Below are 13,085 nucleotides of genomic sequence, written 5' to 3' on the forward strand. Positions count from 1 at the left end.
TCTGTAGACCAGGCTGGCCCCACACTCACAGAGAGCCACGTGCTTCTGCATTGCAAGTGCTGGGATTAAAGGCATGTGCAACCATGCCAGCTATAAATTATACATTTCATTTCTTAAATGTGATAAGATGGTTGGAAAGAACCGGAATTAAATGTAATTTCTTTTTTTTTTTTTTTTTTTTTTTTTTTTTAAAGATTTATTTATTTATTATATGTAAGTACACTGTAGTTGTCTTCAGATACACCAGAAGAGGGCACCAGATCTCATTACGGGTGGTTGTGAGCCACCATGTGGTTGCTGGGATTTGAACTTCAGACCTTCGGAAGAGCAGTCGGGTGCCCTTACCCACTGAGCCATCTCACCAGCCCCTAAATGTAATTTCATTTGTACCATTTGAAGGCTTTATCTTCTCTGGAAAGCCTTTCTGAGTACTCTGTTCTGCATAAGTCCTGGTCGCATCCCATGGGGAAGTCTGCTTAGTAACTGTGTTGACTATGCTTTCTCGTGCCTTTCTCTACCACTGACCTTCAGGTTTCTGGAAGGTTGGAATCAAGCCTTAGCATGCCTTGTCTATACCCTCCTCATCTATTTTAGATGCTTAGCGAGTTGCATTCCTATTATAAATTGCTGATCATCCTGGGATTGTCAGTGCCGAGTATAATCACAGATATTATCAGTAGTGAGTTTATGTTTAGTGCAGTAGTTTCCTCTTCCATTAGAGTATTCCTTGTGTGTATTCACAGGATGATTGTATTTAGACTTTGAGTAGAGTATTTTCTTCTGATTCTTTGTCTCAATATTAGGTCTTGGAGAAAATGCTTGTGCAAAGAAAAGTCACGAGAAGTACCTTATAGCTTTGAAGAGCTCCGGACTGACATATCCCGAGGATAAGCTGGTGTATGGGGTCCAGGAACCAGCTGCTGGTACTAGCACTCTGGCAGCTCAAGGTTTGTCTAAATATTTAATTTGAACTGTAATGACTTCATTTTATTGAAACAGACAGCCCCTCAATCTTTTCTTCATGATTGAACATTTGAGCTTCAGTAATGTCATGAAAAGGGGGGTGGTAGTTAGACAAGTAAATGAAGAAAATGAATTTTCCTTAGGTACAGGTTGTTCAGTTTAGACTTGCGTTCTGACTGGTGAGGAGTACCAGTTGCTGCTCAGACTTCACCAGCTCAGAGGTTTAGTAATCAGGGTTTATACCTAAAAAGCAAGGTCCTTCTGAAACAACTTGTAACTAACTTGGGTTTTTCCTGGGATTTTTCTGTTGAAGTATCAGCCCATCAGATAACATGTTCTTATAGGTAAAGTTGAACTTTGCTGGGGTTGCTTTTAGACTGCGTTGTTTTTACTTATTATTCTGATATTTGTGTGTCTCAATAACGATAAAGCAGACCAGTACGTGGCGGTTATGACGGGCGACCTTTTTTCTCCTCTAGGTTTTGCAGGTGCTACTGGAACACTGGGGCAGATAGACTCTTCAGATGAGGTGAGATTTAAATTTTAAAACTTTTGTGTTGCTTTTAAAACAAAATTTTGAACATTCAATTTTTACTATGAAGACTCAGGAGGCAGATGCTATGGTGAAAGCCTGCTACCTCAGACAGACAGGGAAAGCACCCAGCTGCCCTTTCTGTTCCACTGAGATTCCAGAAGGAAAAAGCTCCTCTCTTCTCTATGTTGTCTTAAATACCCTTCTACTCAGAGACCCTTCTTTCTCCTCTCCTGCCTGAGTTTTCTTAAGCTCAGTCCTTGGCAAGTGATTGTGTGCCCCTCCTCTTGGCCTATCCTGACTTTATTTTAGCTCTTGCTTACAGTAAGCTCTTGGGTTAAAGGTGTGTGTTAGGGCTGCAACAAGATTTTTTCAGTTCATAATCTTGGAGGTTCATGATGTGATCAAATATCCTGCAACATTTTTTAAAAAGAGAATTTTAAGTGTTTAGAGCTATAAAGATTTATGGTTTTGGGGTTTGGAGATGACCCAGTAGGTGAAGTTTTGCTGTGCATGCATGAAGACCTGAGTTTGGATTTAAGCAACCACATAAAAGCCAGATGTGAGCTTATGTCTGTAAACCCAATGCTAGGAGTTGGAGATAGGCAGATTTAGGGGATCTAATGCACTCACTGGCCAACCAGCCTAAGCAAAATAGAGGGCTCCAGATTCAGTGACAGCCTCCACTCTCTCTTTCCAAAAAAACAAAAACAGAAATGCAGAAGAGAACGATAGAGGAAGGTACCCAGTGTTGATTCTGACCTCTGCAAGTATAGGCACATAGCTAGTGGCACACACATATCTCATGCTCGCAGCTCAAAATTAACATACAGTCATTGTAGGGGTTATGAAAAGAAGTTTATGGTTGATATCTAGTATAAATTCCTTATGTAGTTAGGTTACATACTGAAGCTCAAGAGTAGCTTCTGGGATTCTAAGTCAGTTTCTTAGTGACAAGAAAAGGACTACAGTAGATTTTTTTTTTTTTTTAACTTCTTTTCATATCTAGAATGATTTTTTTTTTTTTTGAGACAGGGTTTCTCTATGTAGCCCTGGCTGTCCTGGAACTCACTCTGTAGACCAGGCTGGCCTGGAACTCAGAAATCCACCAGCCTCTGCCTCCCAAGTGCTGGCATTAAATTCGTGTGCCACCACTGCCCGGCTCGAATGGAAATTTTAAAACATTTAGTTAAATAACTGGAGAAGGTGGAGCATTGCTGTAATCCTTCACATGGAAGGCAGAGAAAAAAATCCTGGTGTGCTGGTTCCTGCCTGTTCTCTCAGAACTTGGATGGTGGAGGCAGGAGGATCAGTGTAGTTATTCTCAGCTACAGCTTATGTTTGAGACCAGCCTGGGATATATGAATTGTTAGGGAATATGAGGGTAGTCTGGGTTATCTGAAACCTTTGTCGTAGTAACAGGACAAGTAGCTGGAGGTGCTGCTTAGGAACAATCTGCTTGCTCAGCGTTTGGAAGGCTCCATGTTCCACCTGCGGTACCCAGTGCGCATGGGTTTCATGACATGCTTTCTACCCACACTTGCCCTCTTCCCTCCTACCCTCTTGTCTCCTCTCTCCGTGCTTCTGACAATTGTATTTTATTCTCCTGAACTGAATTTGATTGTTAGATTGTTAATTGAATTGGACATGTTGGAAAGCCAGCTGTGGAAAGAGGTGCTTTTCCCTCTGATGAGGAAGGAAGTAACTTATTTTATTTTGGTTTAAATTCTTAGAATTCTAGTTGCAGCAACATAGTGTCTTGTGGTTGGATAGAATAACATTCTTCTGCAGTAATATCTGAGGCTTTGAATTTCCATTCATTGCTTTGTTCATTATTTTTTGACTGTGTCTTTTAAGGCCTCTTATATTAGCTCCTCTTAGAGTTAGTGTTTCATCAACTTAAATGTGTAATTTTTTTCACTTGCTTTAGAACTAGTTTAGTTTTTAACTGTTAGAGAATTTCCTACATTCTTAATGTGTTTTGAGCAAATCCATCTCCTTCCTCCTCTGCAATTCTTTCCCTATCTTACCACCATTTCCTCCCAACTTTATGTGTGCTCTCTTTCTCTCTTCTCCCACAGCTCCCCTCTTTCTCTCTACCTACTGGGTCCACTTAGTGCTGCCGTATGTGCTTTGGTGTAAGTTATCTACTGAACACATTGTAGTCCCCCAGGGCTACATCCCTAAAGATAAATGACTCTCCCTCCTCTAGCAGCCATCGGTTGCCAGTAGCAACTCAGTTAGGGTAGAACACCTAGAGCCCCTCCCCTGTCCGGCCTGGGTTTTAGCTGTCTCCATCTTAGGTAGGTCTTGTTCATGCAGCTATAGCCACCAGGAGTCATGTCTGGCAAATACTGTTTCATTGTAGATATCCACTACCCCTGGCTCTTACAGTCTTTCCACCCTCTCTTCCACAATGATCTCTCAGCCTTTGTGTGTGTGTGTGTGTGTGTGTGTGTGTGTGTGTGTGTGTGTGTGTGTGTGTGTGTGTGTATGTGTATGTGTATAAGTAACGTATCTGTCTGTTTCCTTTTACCCTCTAGTTAATTTTTCATGTTCCTTAGGGTGGCATAATAGTCATCTTAAAAAACTTGGACTTCAGAGTGGGTTAGATCTAGGTTTAAATCTTGGCTCATATGGCCTTATATGCCAGATTACTTTTATTTTTCAACATTAGTTTTCTTATGAAGAAAATAGTGATAATTGTAATATTAAAATTAATTGGAATAATATGTATAAAATCACATTCATATACTTGCTATACTTGCCACAAATTTAACTTCTTCTCTTCTCTTCTCTTCTCTTTTCTTTCTTTTTTTTTTTTTTGAGACAGGGTTTCATATAATGTAGGTTGGTTTTGAACTTATTATATAGCCAAGAATAACCTTGAAAAGTTTTATTCTTCCTTCCTCTACCTTCCATGTTCTGGGATTGTAGGCATACACTACCACACTTTGCTTGCTTGAGATTCAGCTGATGGCTTCATGTATGCTGTCAGGCGAGCAGTTACCTCTTAGGCTACATCACTACCCCACAAATTTGAGTCTCATAAATGTTTTCAATTCTGTAGCCTTATGTATAAAGGGATTAAAATACGTAAGTTTTTGAGTTATTGTGGGTCATACTGCAGACATTTTAGCTGATCTTCCTGAGAAATAGCTACTAGACCACAATTTCAAGAAAATGAATTTTAACCCTTCAACTTTTCATTGCTTAAGTAATATACAAACGTGTTTTGATTGATTTACTGGGCAATTGAGATAAAATGAAAGTTACTGTGACTAGTCCCTCCTCTCATATTGCCATTTAATAGTTTTCAAGCATTGGCAGATCCATTTCTATATAGTTAAATAACATCATTGTCAGTGAGAAGGTGCTTTATAAAGCGCTTTACTACGTGATAACCTTTTGTTGATTCAGTAGTAAACTATGTAAACCTATCTTTGTTGTTTTTCATTGGCCATACAATAGTCTAAAGTAATGGGAGAACAGCATATTGCCCAATCATGTTCTTGATTTCTAGTCAGATTCTAAGTCGTTGTTTCCATTTCTTTTTCTTGCTTTGCAGGTGTATAAATAGTTCTTTAGGATATGGAATTGCTTAGATACAGGATATATGTCTACATTTTAATAGGCTATATTTACATTTTAGTGATTATTTCAGGGAAATTAATATTTGAAGAATCATTGTTTTTGTTTTTCGAGACAGTGTTTCTCTGTGTAGCCCTGGCTGTCCTGGAACTCACTCTGTCGAACAGGCTGGCCTCGAACTCAGAAATCCGCCTGCCTCTGCTGCCCGAGTGCTGGGATTAAAGGCGTGTGTTACCACGCCTGGCTGTTACTTAAAATTTATATTGTAGTTCTTTCAAAACATTTTTTTTTGCACATTTCTAAAATGATTAAAAATGAATAACCAGGGCTGGTGAGATGGCTCAGTAAGTAAGAGCACCCGACTGCTCTTCCGAAGGTCCGGAGTTCAAATCCCAGCAACCACATGGTGGCTCACAACCATCCTAACGAGATCTGACTCCCTCTTCTGGAGTGTCTGAAGACAGCTACAGTGTACTTACATATAAATAAATAAATCTTTAAAAAAAAAAAAAAAAAAAATTTAAAAAAAAAAAAAAATGAATAACCAAGGAACAGAACTGCGATTCAAGGAGGAAGTTGATGAGTGGATGAGTAGAGGTGCTTGAATGACGAAGAAAACTTAATTAATGCTTTAGAACCTCACCGCCCCCACCTCCTGCTTTAGTCTTTATTTAAGTACCATGGTAAATTTGCATTAGTGTTCATATTGACATTTAATGAGGCCTGAGGATTGAAATTTCTACCCTGTTATTCTGTAATCCCACAGATTATCAAGCTAGCCCTTTCATGATTTCAGTCTTGTAATTCACATAGTAGAAGTAAAGGAAGATAGGATGAGGACAGTTACATTTTAATTCACGCTACAGAGGGGTAGATATAGCAATTAAAAACGATTTTAAAGTCTGGGTGTGTAGCTAAGTGGTGGCAGCATGCACAGTGCCCTGGGGTTGATCCTCAACATATGCAGAAATATACCTTATGCCAGAAAAACCCCAATAAAAGTAGAATTTTAAATTGGAAGAGAGAACTAATTGAGCTTTGTTTTAAGATGAAGAAACAGGCTAGAGAGATGCTCAGTGGTTAAGAGTTCTGCATTTCCAGAGGATCTGAATGTGGTTCCCAGCACCCACCTGGACTCTAGTGCCAGTGGATTTGAGTCTCAGTGATGCTCCCTTCTGGCCTCCGCGGGTACCCACACACGCGCGGTATACCTACAAACATACACATTACGCTTTTCAAAAAAGAAATGGATCTGAAACTGCAGTGGCAGCAAGATTTACTTGTGTTTTGGAGTCTGTTTTAGGTGATGAGTGTATGTATTGCAGTCCATTTAGCCTTGGCCCTGTCAGAATGTCAGTCTTGTCTCTGTTGTCTTCAGAGTAACAGAACACTGTACTAAGCAGTGCTGTTGACATTTTTTGTGCATATGACATTTTTTGCAATATCACTTAGTCTTTTCTTGTGTAGCTCATCTGAAATAAGAGAAAATGTTATTTATGTTATATGGAACCAAAACTAAATTCAAGAACATATCTTAATTTTGTGAAATATTTTAAAATTTAATATACACCAATTAAATTTGTGACTATCAGATAATCTAGTTCAATAGAAAACCATCATCAGTCTTATATGTGAGTGGGTCTAATTATAATTAGATATTTCTGAGAGGGAAGAGAATGTGTTGTAGGGTAGGGTATTTTGTTCTTTATAAGCAGGGTCTAGTTATATAACACAGGCTGCTTCAAGTTTTTCATCTTCCTGCAGTAGCCTATGGGATTGCAGGTGTGCACCACCATTCCAGTGTACAGATAACTTTTCAAGGAAACTTTAGAAAACTGAAGCCCATAAGCACATGTCTACGTGTTCCATCACTAGATTATTAGTTCCTGTGATTTTGAGGTGCAAATGAAGTAAAACTTTTCTCCGGTGAAGCTGTGACCATCTGATGTTCATTTTAGAGAAACAGAAGAATGGGGAGAAAGAAAAAAAATGTTTCAGCCTGGTATTGTGTTAACTATTGTTATTAATTTTGCTTAGTCACATATATTCTTTTTTTCCTGTATACACTTAATAATTGAAGATAATCATTAGAAAATGTTTAGATGTCCTTGTAGACATTCTTTGAATATTCTTTGGTACTGAATGGAAAAAAAACCCTAATTTTTAAAACTTATATTGAACAGGATTATTGAAAATAGAAGGTAGATACTTTTTAAAAATTTGTGATAGATAAAAAGTAATACATTTTGACAATTAAAGTTGAATTTTAATTTACCAGGAATTAGGTTAATTGTGAAGGTTGGGACTGGACGGTCACATAATTTTTGTGGGAAGTTTCTTAGAAATACCAATATATTTCTTTTCTAGTGTAGGGTAGACTTTGCAGCATTTTCTGCAGTTGATAAACTTCCATGTAAATGCTTTGAGGGATAGAGATCTTTCCTAGTTAGCAGACACTAGTTCTTTTGCTTGGTAGTTTTTTTTTTTCCCTGCTTGGTGGTTTTTATACTTAAGATGCTCTTGAAGCTTGGGGATGTCACTCAGTGGTAGAGTGCGTGAGCAGCGTGCATGAAATCCTAACAAATCTTTTTTGTGCCAGAGAGATAACTTAGTGCCCAACAGTACTGACTGCTCTTGCAAAAGACCGAAGTTGGGTTTCTAGCACCCTATGTGATGGCTCACAACTGTCTGTAACAATAGTTCTTGGGAATCCAATATTCTCTTGTGGCTACGACAGGCACATACAAATGTGCAGACAAACGCTCTCACACATAAAATAATTTTTAAAAGTTCCCAATATTTTTCTGGGAGTGGTGGTGTATACCTCTAGGCAGTTGGTGGAGGGGGAGGGAAGGGGGAGGGGGGAAGGGAAGGAGATGAAGGAGGTGGAGGGGGAGGCGGAGGGGGAGGGGGAGGAGGTGGAAGAGGTGGCTACAGTGAGTTTGTGAGTTTGAGGTGAGCTGTAGTACACAAGGCCTTTAACACACACACACACACACACACACACACACACACACACCTTATACATATATCTATATATACACACATATACATATATATGGATATATGTATATATAGTCTGTGTTTTGTAAAATTATATAACCTTCATACTTTTAAAAATTTATTTTGACCACTAATTTTTATTTTCTCTTCCATACGTTATTTCTTTGAATAAGCATCTTTAGTTATTTAATATTCTTTTTATAGTAGCTTTTTCATGTGTTTAGTAAGCTCACTTCCCTTTTCAGTCTGATCTGAACTAGTGCCTAGTGCGAGAGTAATATGCTGTCATTTAGGACCAGGCCTTTCTTTAGCCTTTCTTTCAAGGAGCTAGTTTGTTTGCTTCCTTTCAGGAATCATTTATTTTCTGTATATGAGTGCACTGTCGCTGTCTTCAGACACACCAGAAGAGGGCATCGGATCTCATTACAGATGGCTGTGAGCCACCATGTGGTGGCTGGGAACTGAACTCAGGACCTCTGGAAGAGCAGTCCGTGCTCTTAACCGCTGAGCCATCTCTCCAGCCCTTAAGCAGCTTTCTTTCTTTTTTTTTTTTTTTTTTTTTTTTTTTGAGACAGGGTTTCTCTGTGTAGCCCTGGCTGTCCTGGAACTCAGTCTAGACCAGGCTGGCCTAGAACTCAGAAATCCGCCTGCTGTAGTAAGCTTTCCTCACGTAAAGAGAACAGTGGCTTTCCTCACACATACATGACTTACTTACTTAGTCCTCTTTTGTTAGATGGTGAAAACTTTTTTTTTTTTTGGCTACTGAAAAAAATCCCTTTATGGAGCTGGTGAGATGGCCCAGGGTAAAACTGCTTACAGCATAAGCCTGATAACCAGAGTTCCATCTCTAAGCTCACATAGTGGAATGAGAAAATTGACTTCTTGGGACTGGGAGATGACTCAGGGATTAAGAGCACTAGCTGCTCTTCCAGAGGATCTGAGTTGAGTTCCCAGCACCCACATGATGGCTAACAACCATATGTAACTCTAATCCCAGGGGCTTTGATGCCTTCTTCTCATCTCCATGGGCATTGCACACATGTGATTCAACACCCGTACAATAAAATAAAAATAAATCTTAAACTCCAGCCTTCCCCTGAAAAACCCCTGACTCGTGTCTTGCAATCTCTCTCTCTCTCTCTCTCTCTCTCTCTCTCTCTCTCTCTCTCTCTCTCTCTCTCACACACACACACACACACACACACAGAGACACACACACGAGATAATAAAGAAAAAACCCCATAGTGATAGATATTGTTTTTGTTTATTTCTTTCAGTATTCTTTAGAAAATTTCTGTTAATGAATTTTAAAGACTGTTGGCTTGTGCCTTGTCAAACTGCCATCTAGGACGAGTAACTGCTGTGATACACCTTCAGCCATCAGTCTGCAGGAGTGCTCACTGTCCCACAGGTTTAGGTGGGCAGTCTCCTTCCTAGCTGTGTGTGATATCTGCCATGTGGTTAAGTCCAATTCAGTGAGCTGTGTTTTCAGGATTTTTTTTTTTTTCTCTAGACAGGGTTTTTCTGTGTAGCCCTGGCTTTCCTGGAACTCACTCTGTAGACCAGGCTGGCCTGGAACTCAGAAATCCACCTGCCTCTGCCTCCCAAGTGCTGGGATTAAAGGCGTGCACCACTTACCGCCTGGCGTGTTTTCAAGTTTTTGCCTTTGTGCCCCCCTTGATCGTATGTTGTCTTTTCTCTGTGTTTAGGATAGAACCCAAGCCTTTTCATGCTATGTATGCAAGCACACTACTATTGAATTATACACCACATCCATGTTTTCTTTTTGAATGACTTTTTCTTCCTAATTCTACTTTTCCTTTAGGCCTGCAACTCAGGAAATGGATAGAACTTTATAACACCTTGCTGACACTGTGTTACTGAAAGTATCCCTTTTATAGGAAGTTTATAGCTGAAAAACATGATGTGCTTCTAACAAAGTGTCAGTTCATTTAGAAGTTGTTGATTCCTTTGCAGTAGTAGTTCCTTGTTTCCCTTTCTTAGGCGCAGTGAATCACAACCTTTAGAGAGAAAAAAAATCCCTTAGTTCTGCGATGAGGGTGGCAGGAGCATTTCGGGCTGTATTTTATTTGGAAACAGCTACCTGCACCCAGGACTTCCCTTCCTTTCCTTTTCTTGTCTTTTCTCTTCTGCTCCCCTCTCCTTCCCTCCCTTTCTCTCTCCTCCGTATCTGGTTCTCACAGATCTCTTGGCCCCTGGGGTCTACACTGTCTGTGCTAACTAGCTTTCTCATTCTGTTGTACAGTCTCAGCATCCTCTGAGACAGCCTAAACCACCCCATGATTTTGGCCTGGCATATAAATTAAACCCCCAGGTATCAGTTACTGCTTAGATACTTCTTTGGCTATAAAGTTGACTGGGTTGTGAAGGACTTGTTCCTTGGTATTCTCCCTAATTAATCCATTTCATTTGTAGTATAAGATTTTTCACAAATGTGTGCATCACAAGTGAGCAGAAGTTGGCTGCATTCTTGTGTTTCTTTTCCCAAAGCATATTCTTATTTTTACAATTTTAGTTTCAGCTTCTACTATGTTATGCTTATTTTTCAGAACTTGATCCCTCCCTTTTTGTATGTGTGGTATTCATATGTCCTGGTTTGCTTCGTTCTCCTGTGATAAATGCAATGACCATTAAACTAGGGGAGAAATGGTTTATTTGCCTTATGCATTCTGATCAGAGAATTCCCTATCAAAAGGAGAGCTTACCCAGGCTGTTAATCTTGATACCCAGCTTATTCTGGAGAATCCTGTCTCCCACTTTAGAAAGCTGGAATCACTATATCGACTTGCCATTTATATGGATCTGGGTATCTGAACTCTTGGCCTGATGTATGCGAAACACTTTAACCACTGAATTATCTTCCCTGCCCCTCTATCTTTTTTAAGTTTTTGAGATAGGGTCTTATGTATTCTAGGCTGGTCTTGAATTTAATAGGTTGCTAAAAGTAACCTTGAAGTCCTGATACTCCTTCTGCCTCCCTAGGGCCCAAAGGCTGACATTATAAAGATGTCCACCATATCTGATCTATGCAGTGGTAGGGATTGAAGCCAGAGCTTTTTTTTTTTTTTTTTTAAATTTTGATTCTATTTGTTTTTTTGTTTTTTGTTTGTTTATATTTGTTGTTATTGTTGTTGTTTGGTGAGATGGGGTTTCACTGGCTTTTCTGGAATTCACTCTGTAGACCAGGCTGGCCTCAAACTTAGAGATCTACCTGCTGTCTCGAAGTGCCGGGATTAAAGGCATTCACCACCACCTGGCTGAATTCAGAGCTTTGTTATGGTGGGCAATTACTCTATCAACTAAACAGATTCCTTATCACTGAAATATTATTTCTTTAAACTTTTTAAATGTTATATTTGTGTATATAGGTGGTGCACATACGAAGGTGTGTCTGTGGAGGTCTGAGGACAAATGACTGGGTTAGGTCATCTATCATGTGGTCGTCTTTCCTTCTATCTTGTGGGTTCTGGAGATCAAACTCCCAAGTTGTCAGTCTTGCTGGAAGTGACTCTAGCCACTGAACCATCTCTCTGGCTGCTAATTTATTTGAGTTTTGAGCTCCTTTTGTTTCATACTTTATGAAACCTTTCCTCTATTTATTTTAGTCCTCTCCCTTTCCTTCCGTTTTATGGTAAATTCTCCTATTCTTTTAGCTTCTTTATGCCTTAATGTTATGTGTAAGCTTAGGAAACTTATTGGCAATTTTTTTTTTTTTAAAGAGGAAAGAGTTTCTTTCATCTTATATCTTACAGTAAGTACATTAAGAATGGTAGGACAGAGCCAGGCAGTGGTGGCGCACGCTTTTAATCCCTGCACTTGGGAGGCAGAGGCAGAGGCAGAGGCAGGTGGATTTAACTTGAACTTGGAGACAGGCACTGAAGGAGAGGTCATGAAGGAATAGAATTACTATCTTGTGCAGACTGATTTCTTATTCCAGCAGCTCAGTCAAGAAAACACTTAATGATCTTTTGCCTACCAGACCATCTGATGGAGACATTTTCTCAACTGAAGTTTCCTTTTTTCAGTTTGACTCATGTTAGATTATATTTGATAAAAAACAAAGAATGAAAGGAAGGAAAGAGAGAGAAAAGACAGATAGACAGACAGATAGATAAATTTTCTCAAGGAACCAGCTCCTGGTTTTATTCATTCTTTGTATAATTCTTTTTGTTTCTATTTGGTTAACTTCAGCCCTGATTATTTCCTGCAGTCTACTCCTCTTGGGTGTATTTGCTTCTTTTTGTTCTAGAGCTTTCAGTTGTGGTGTTAAGCTGCTAGTGTAAGCTCTCTCTAGTTTCATTTTGGAAGCACTCAGAGTTTTCATCTTAGCACTGCTTCCAGTGTGTTTCTTAAGTTTGAAACTAACAGATGTTATGAACCAAATGGATTTAACCAATATCTATAGAACATTTCAAACAAACAAAAAACAAACAAAAAAATACGTTCTTCTCAGCACCTTATGGTACCTACTCCAAAATTGACCATAAATCAGTCACAAAACAGGCCTCAACAGATAAAAGAAGATTGAAATAATCCCATGCATCCTATCAGATCACCATGGACTAAGGCTGGTCTTCAATAACCACAAAAACAGCAGGAAAGTTTTTATTTTAACATTTTGGAATGCTCAAGAGTCTTTCCCTATAGGTACAGATTATAGATGGTCATATGTTAATAGTAAGAATTTCAATAAAACTGCACTAAAACATTTGATATAGTAGATACATAGAAGTGAATTATGTTGATATCAGTATGTAAGAATGTGTATGTTACATTTATATAGAACATATACATTTATGAGCATGGCTATGGATAATGTTGACTTTATATCCTCTAGGAGGACCAGGATGGGAGTCAAGGCTTGGGCAAGAGAAAGAGGGTGAAGCTAAGCAGTGGCACCAAAGGTATTTATGGTCCCCCCCCCTCCCCGCCTTTTTTTTCCGAGATAGGGTTTCTCTGTGTAGCCCTGGCTGTC

General features: G+C 39.3%; 1 protein-coding gene across 9 annotated transcripts in view; it reads left to right on the top strand.

The window, feature by feature from the left end:
* Ubr3 (ubiquitin protein ligase E3 component n-recognin 3) overlaps window positions 1-13,085 on the top strand; it is a 127,079-nt gene that overhangs the window by 24,510 nt on the left and 89,484 nt on the right. For all 9 annotated transcript variants that reach the window (XR_003953713.1, XR_003953714.1, XR_374518.2 and 6 more), the window contains exons 4-6: window positions 804-947; window positions 1,443-1,492; window positions 12,948-13,014. Coding sequence is in view for 6 of the 9 variants with exons in the window: in XM_011239758.3 (XP_011238060.1) it covers window positions 804-947; window positions 1,443-1,492; window positions 12,948-13,014 (261 nt within the window). In the remaining 3 variants the exon portion in view is untranslated. The remainder of the gene's footprint in view (window positions 1-803; window positions 948-1,442; window positions 1,493-12,947; window positions 13,015-13,085) is intronic.

The sequence above is a fragment of the Mus musculus genome, chromosome 2 (assembly GCF_000001635.26).
Source record: "Mus musculus strain C57BL/6J chromosome 2, GRCm38.p6 C57BL/6J".
Lineage (NCBI taxonomy): Eukaryota > Metazoa > Chordata > Mammalia > Rodentia > Muridae > Mus > Mus musculus.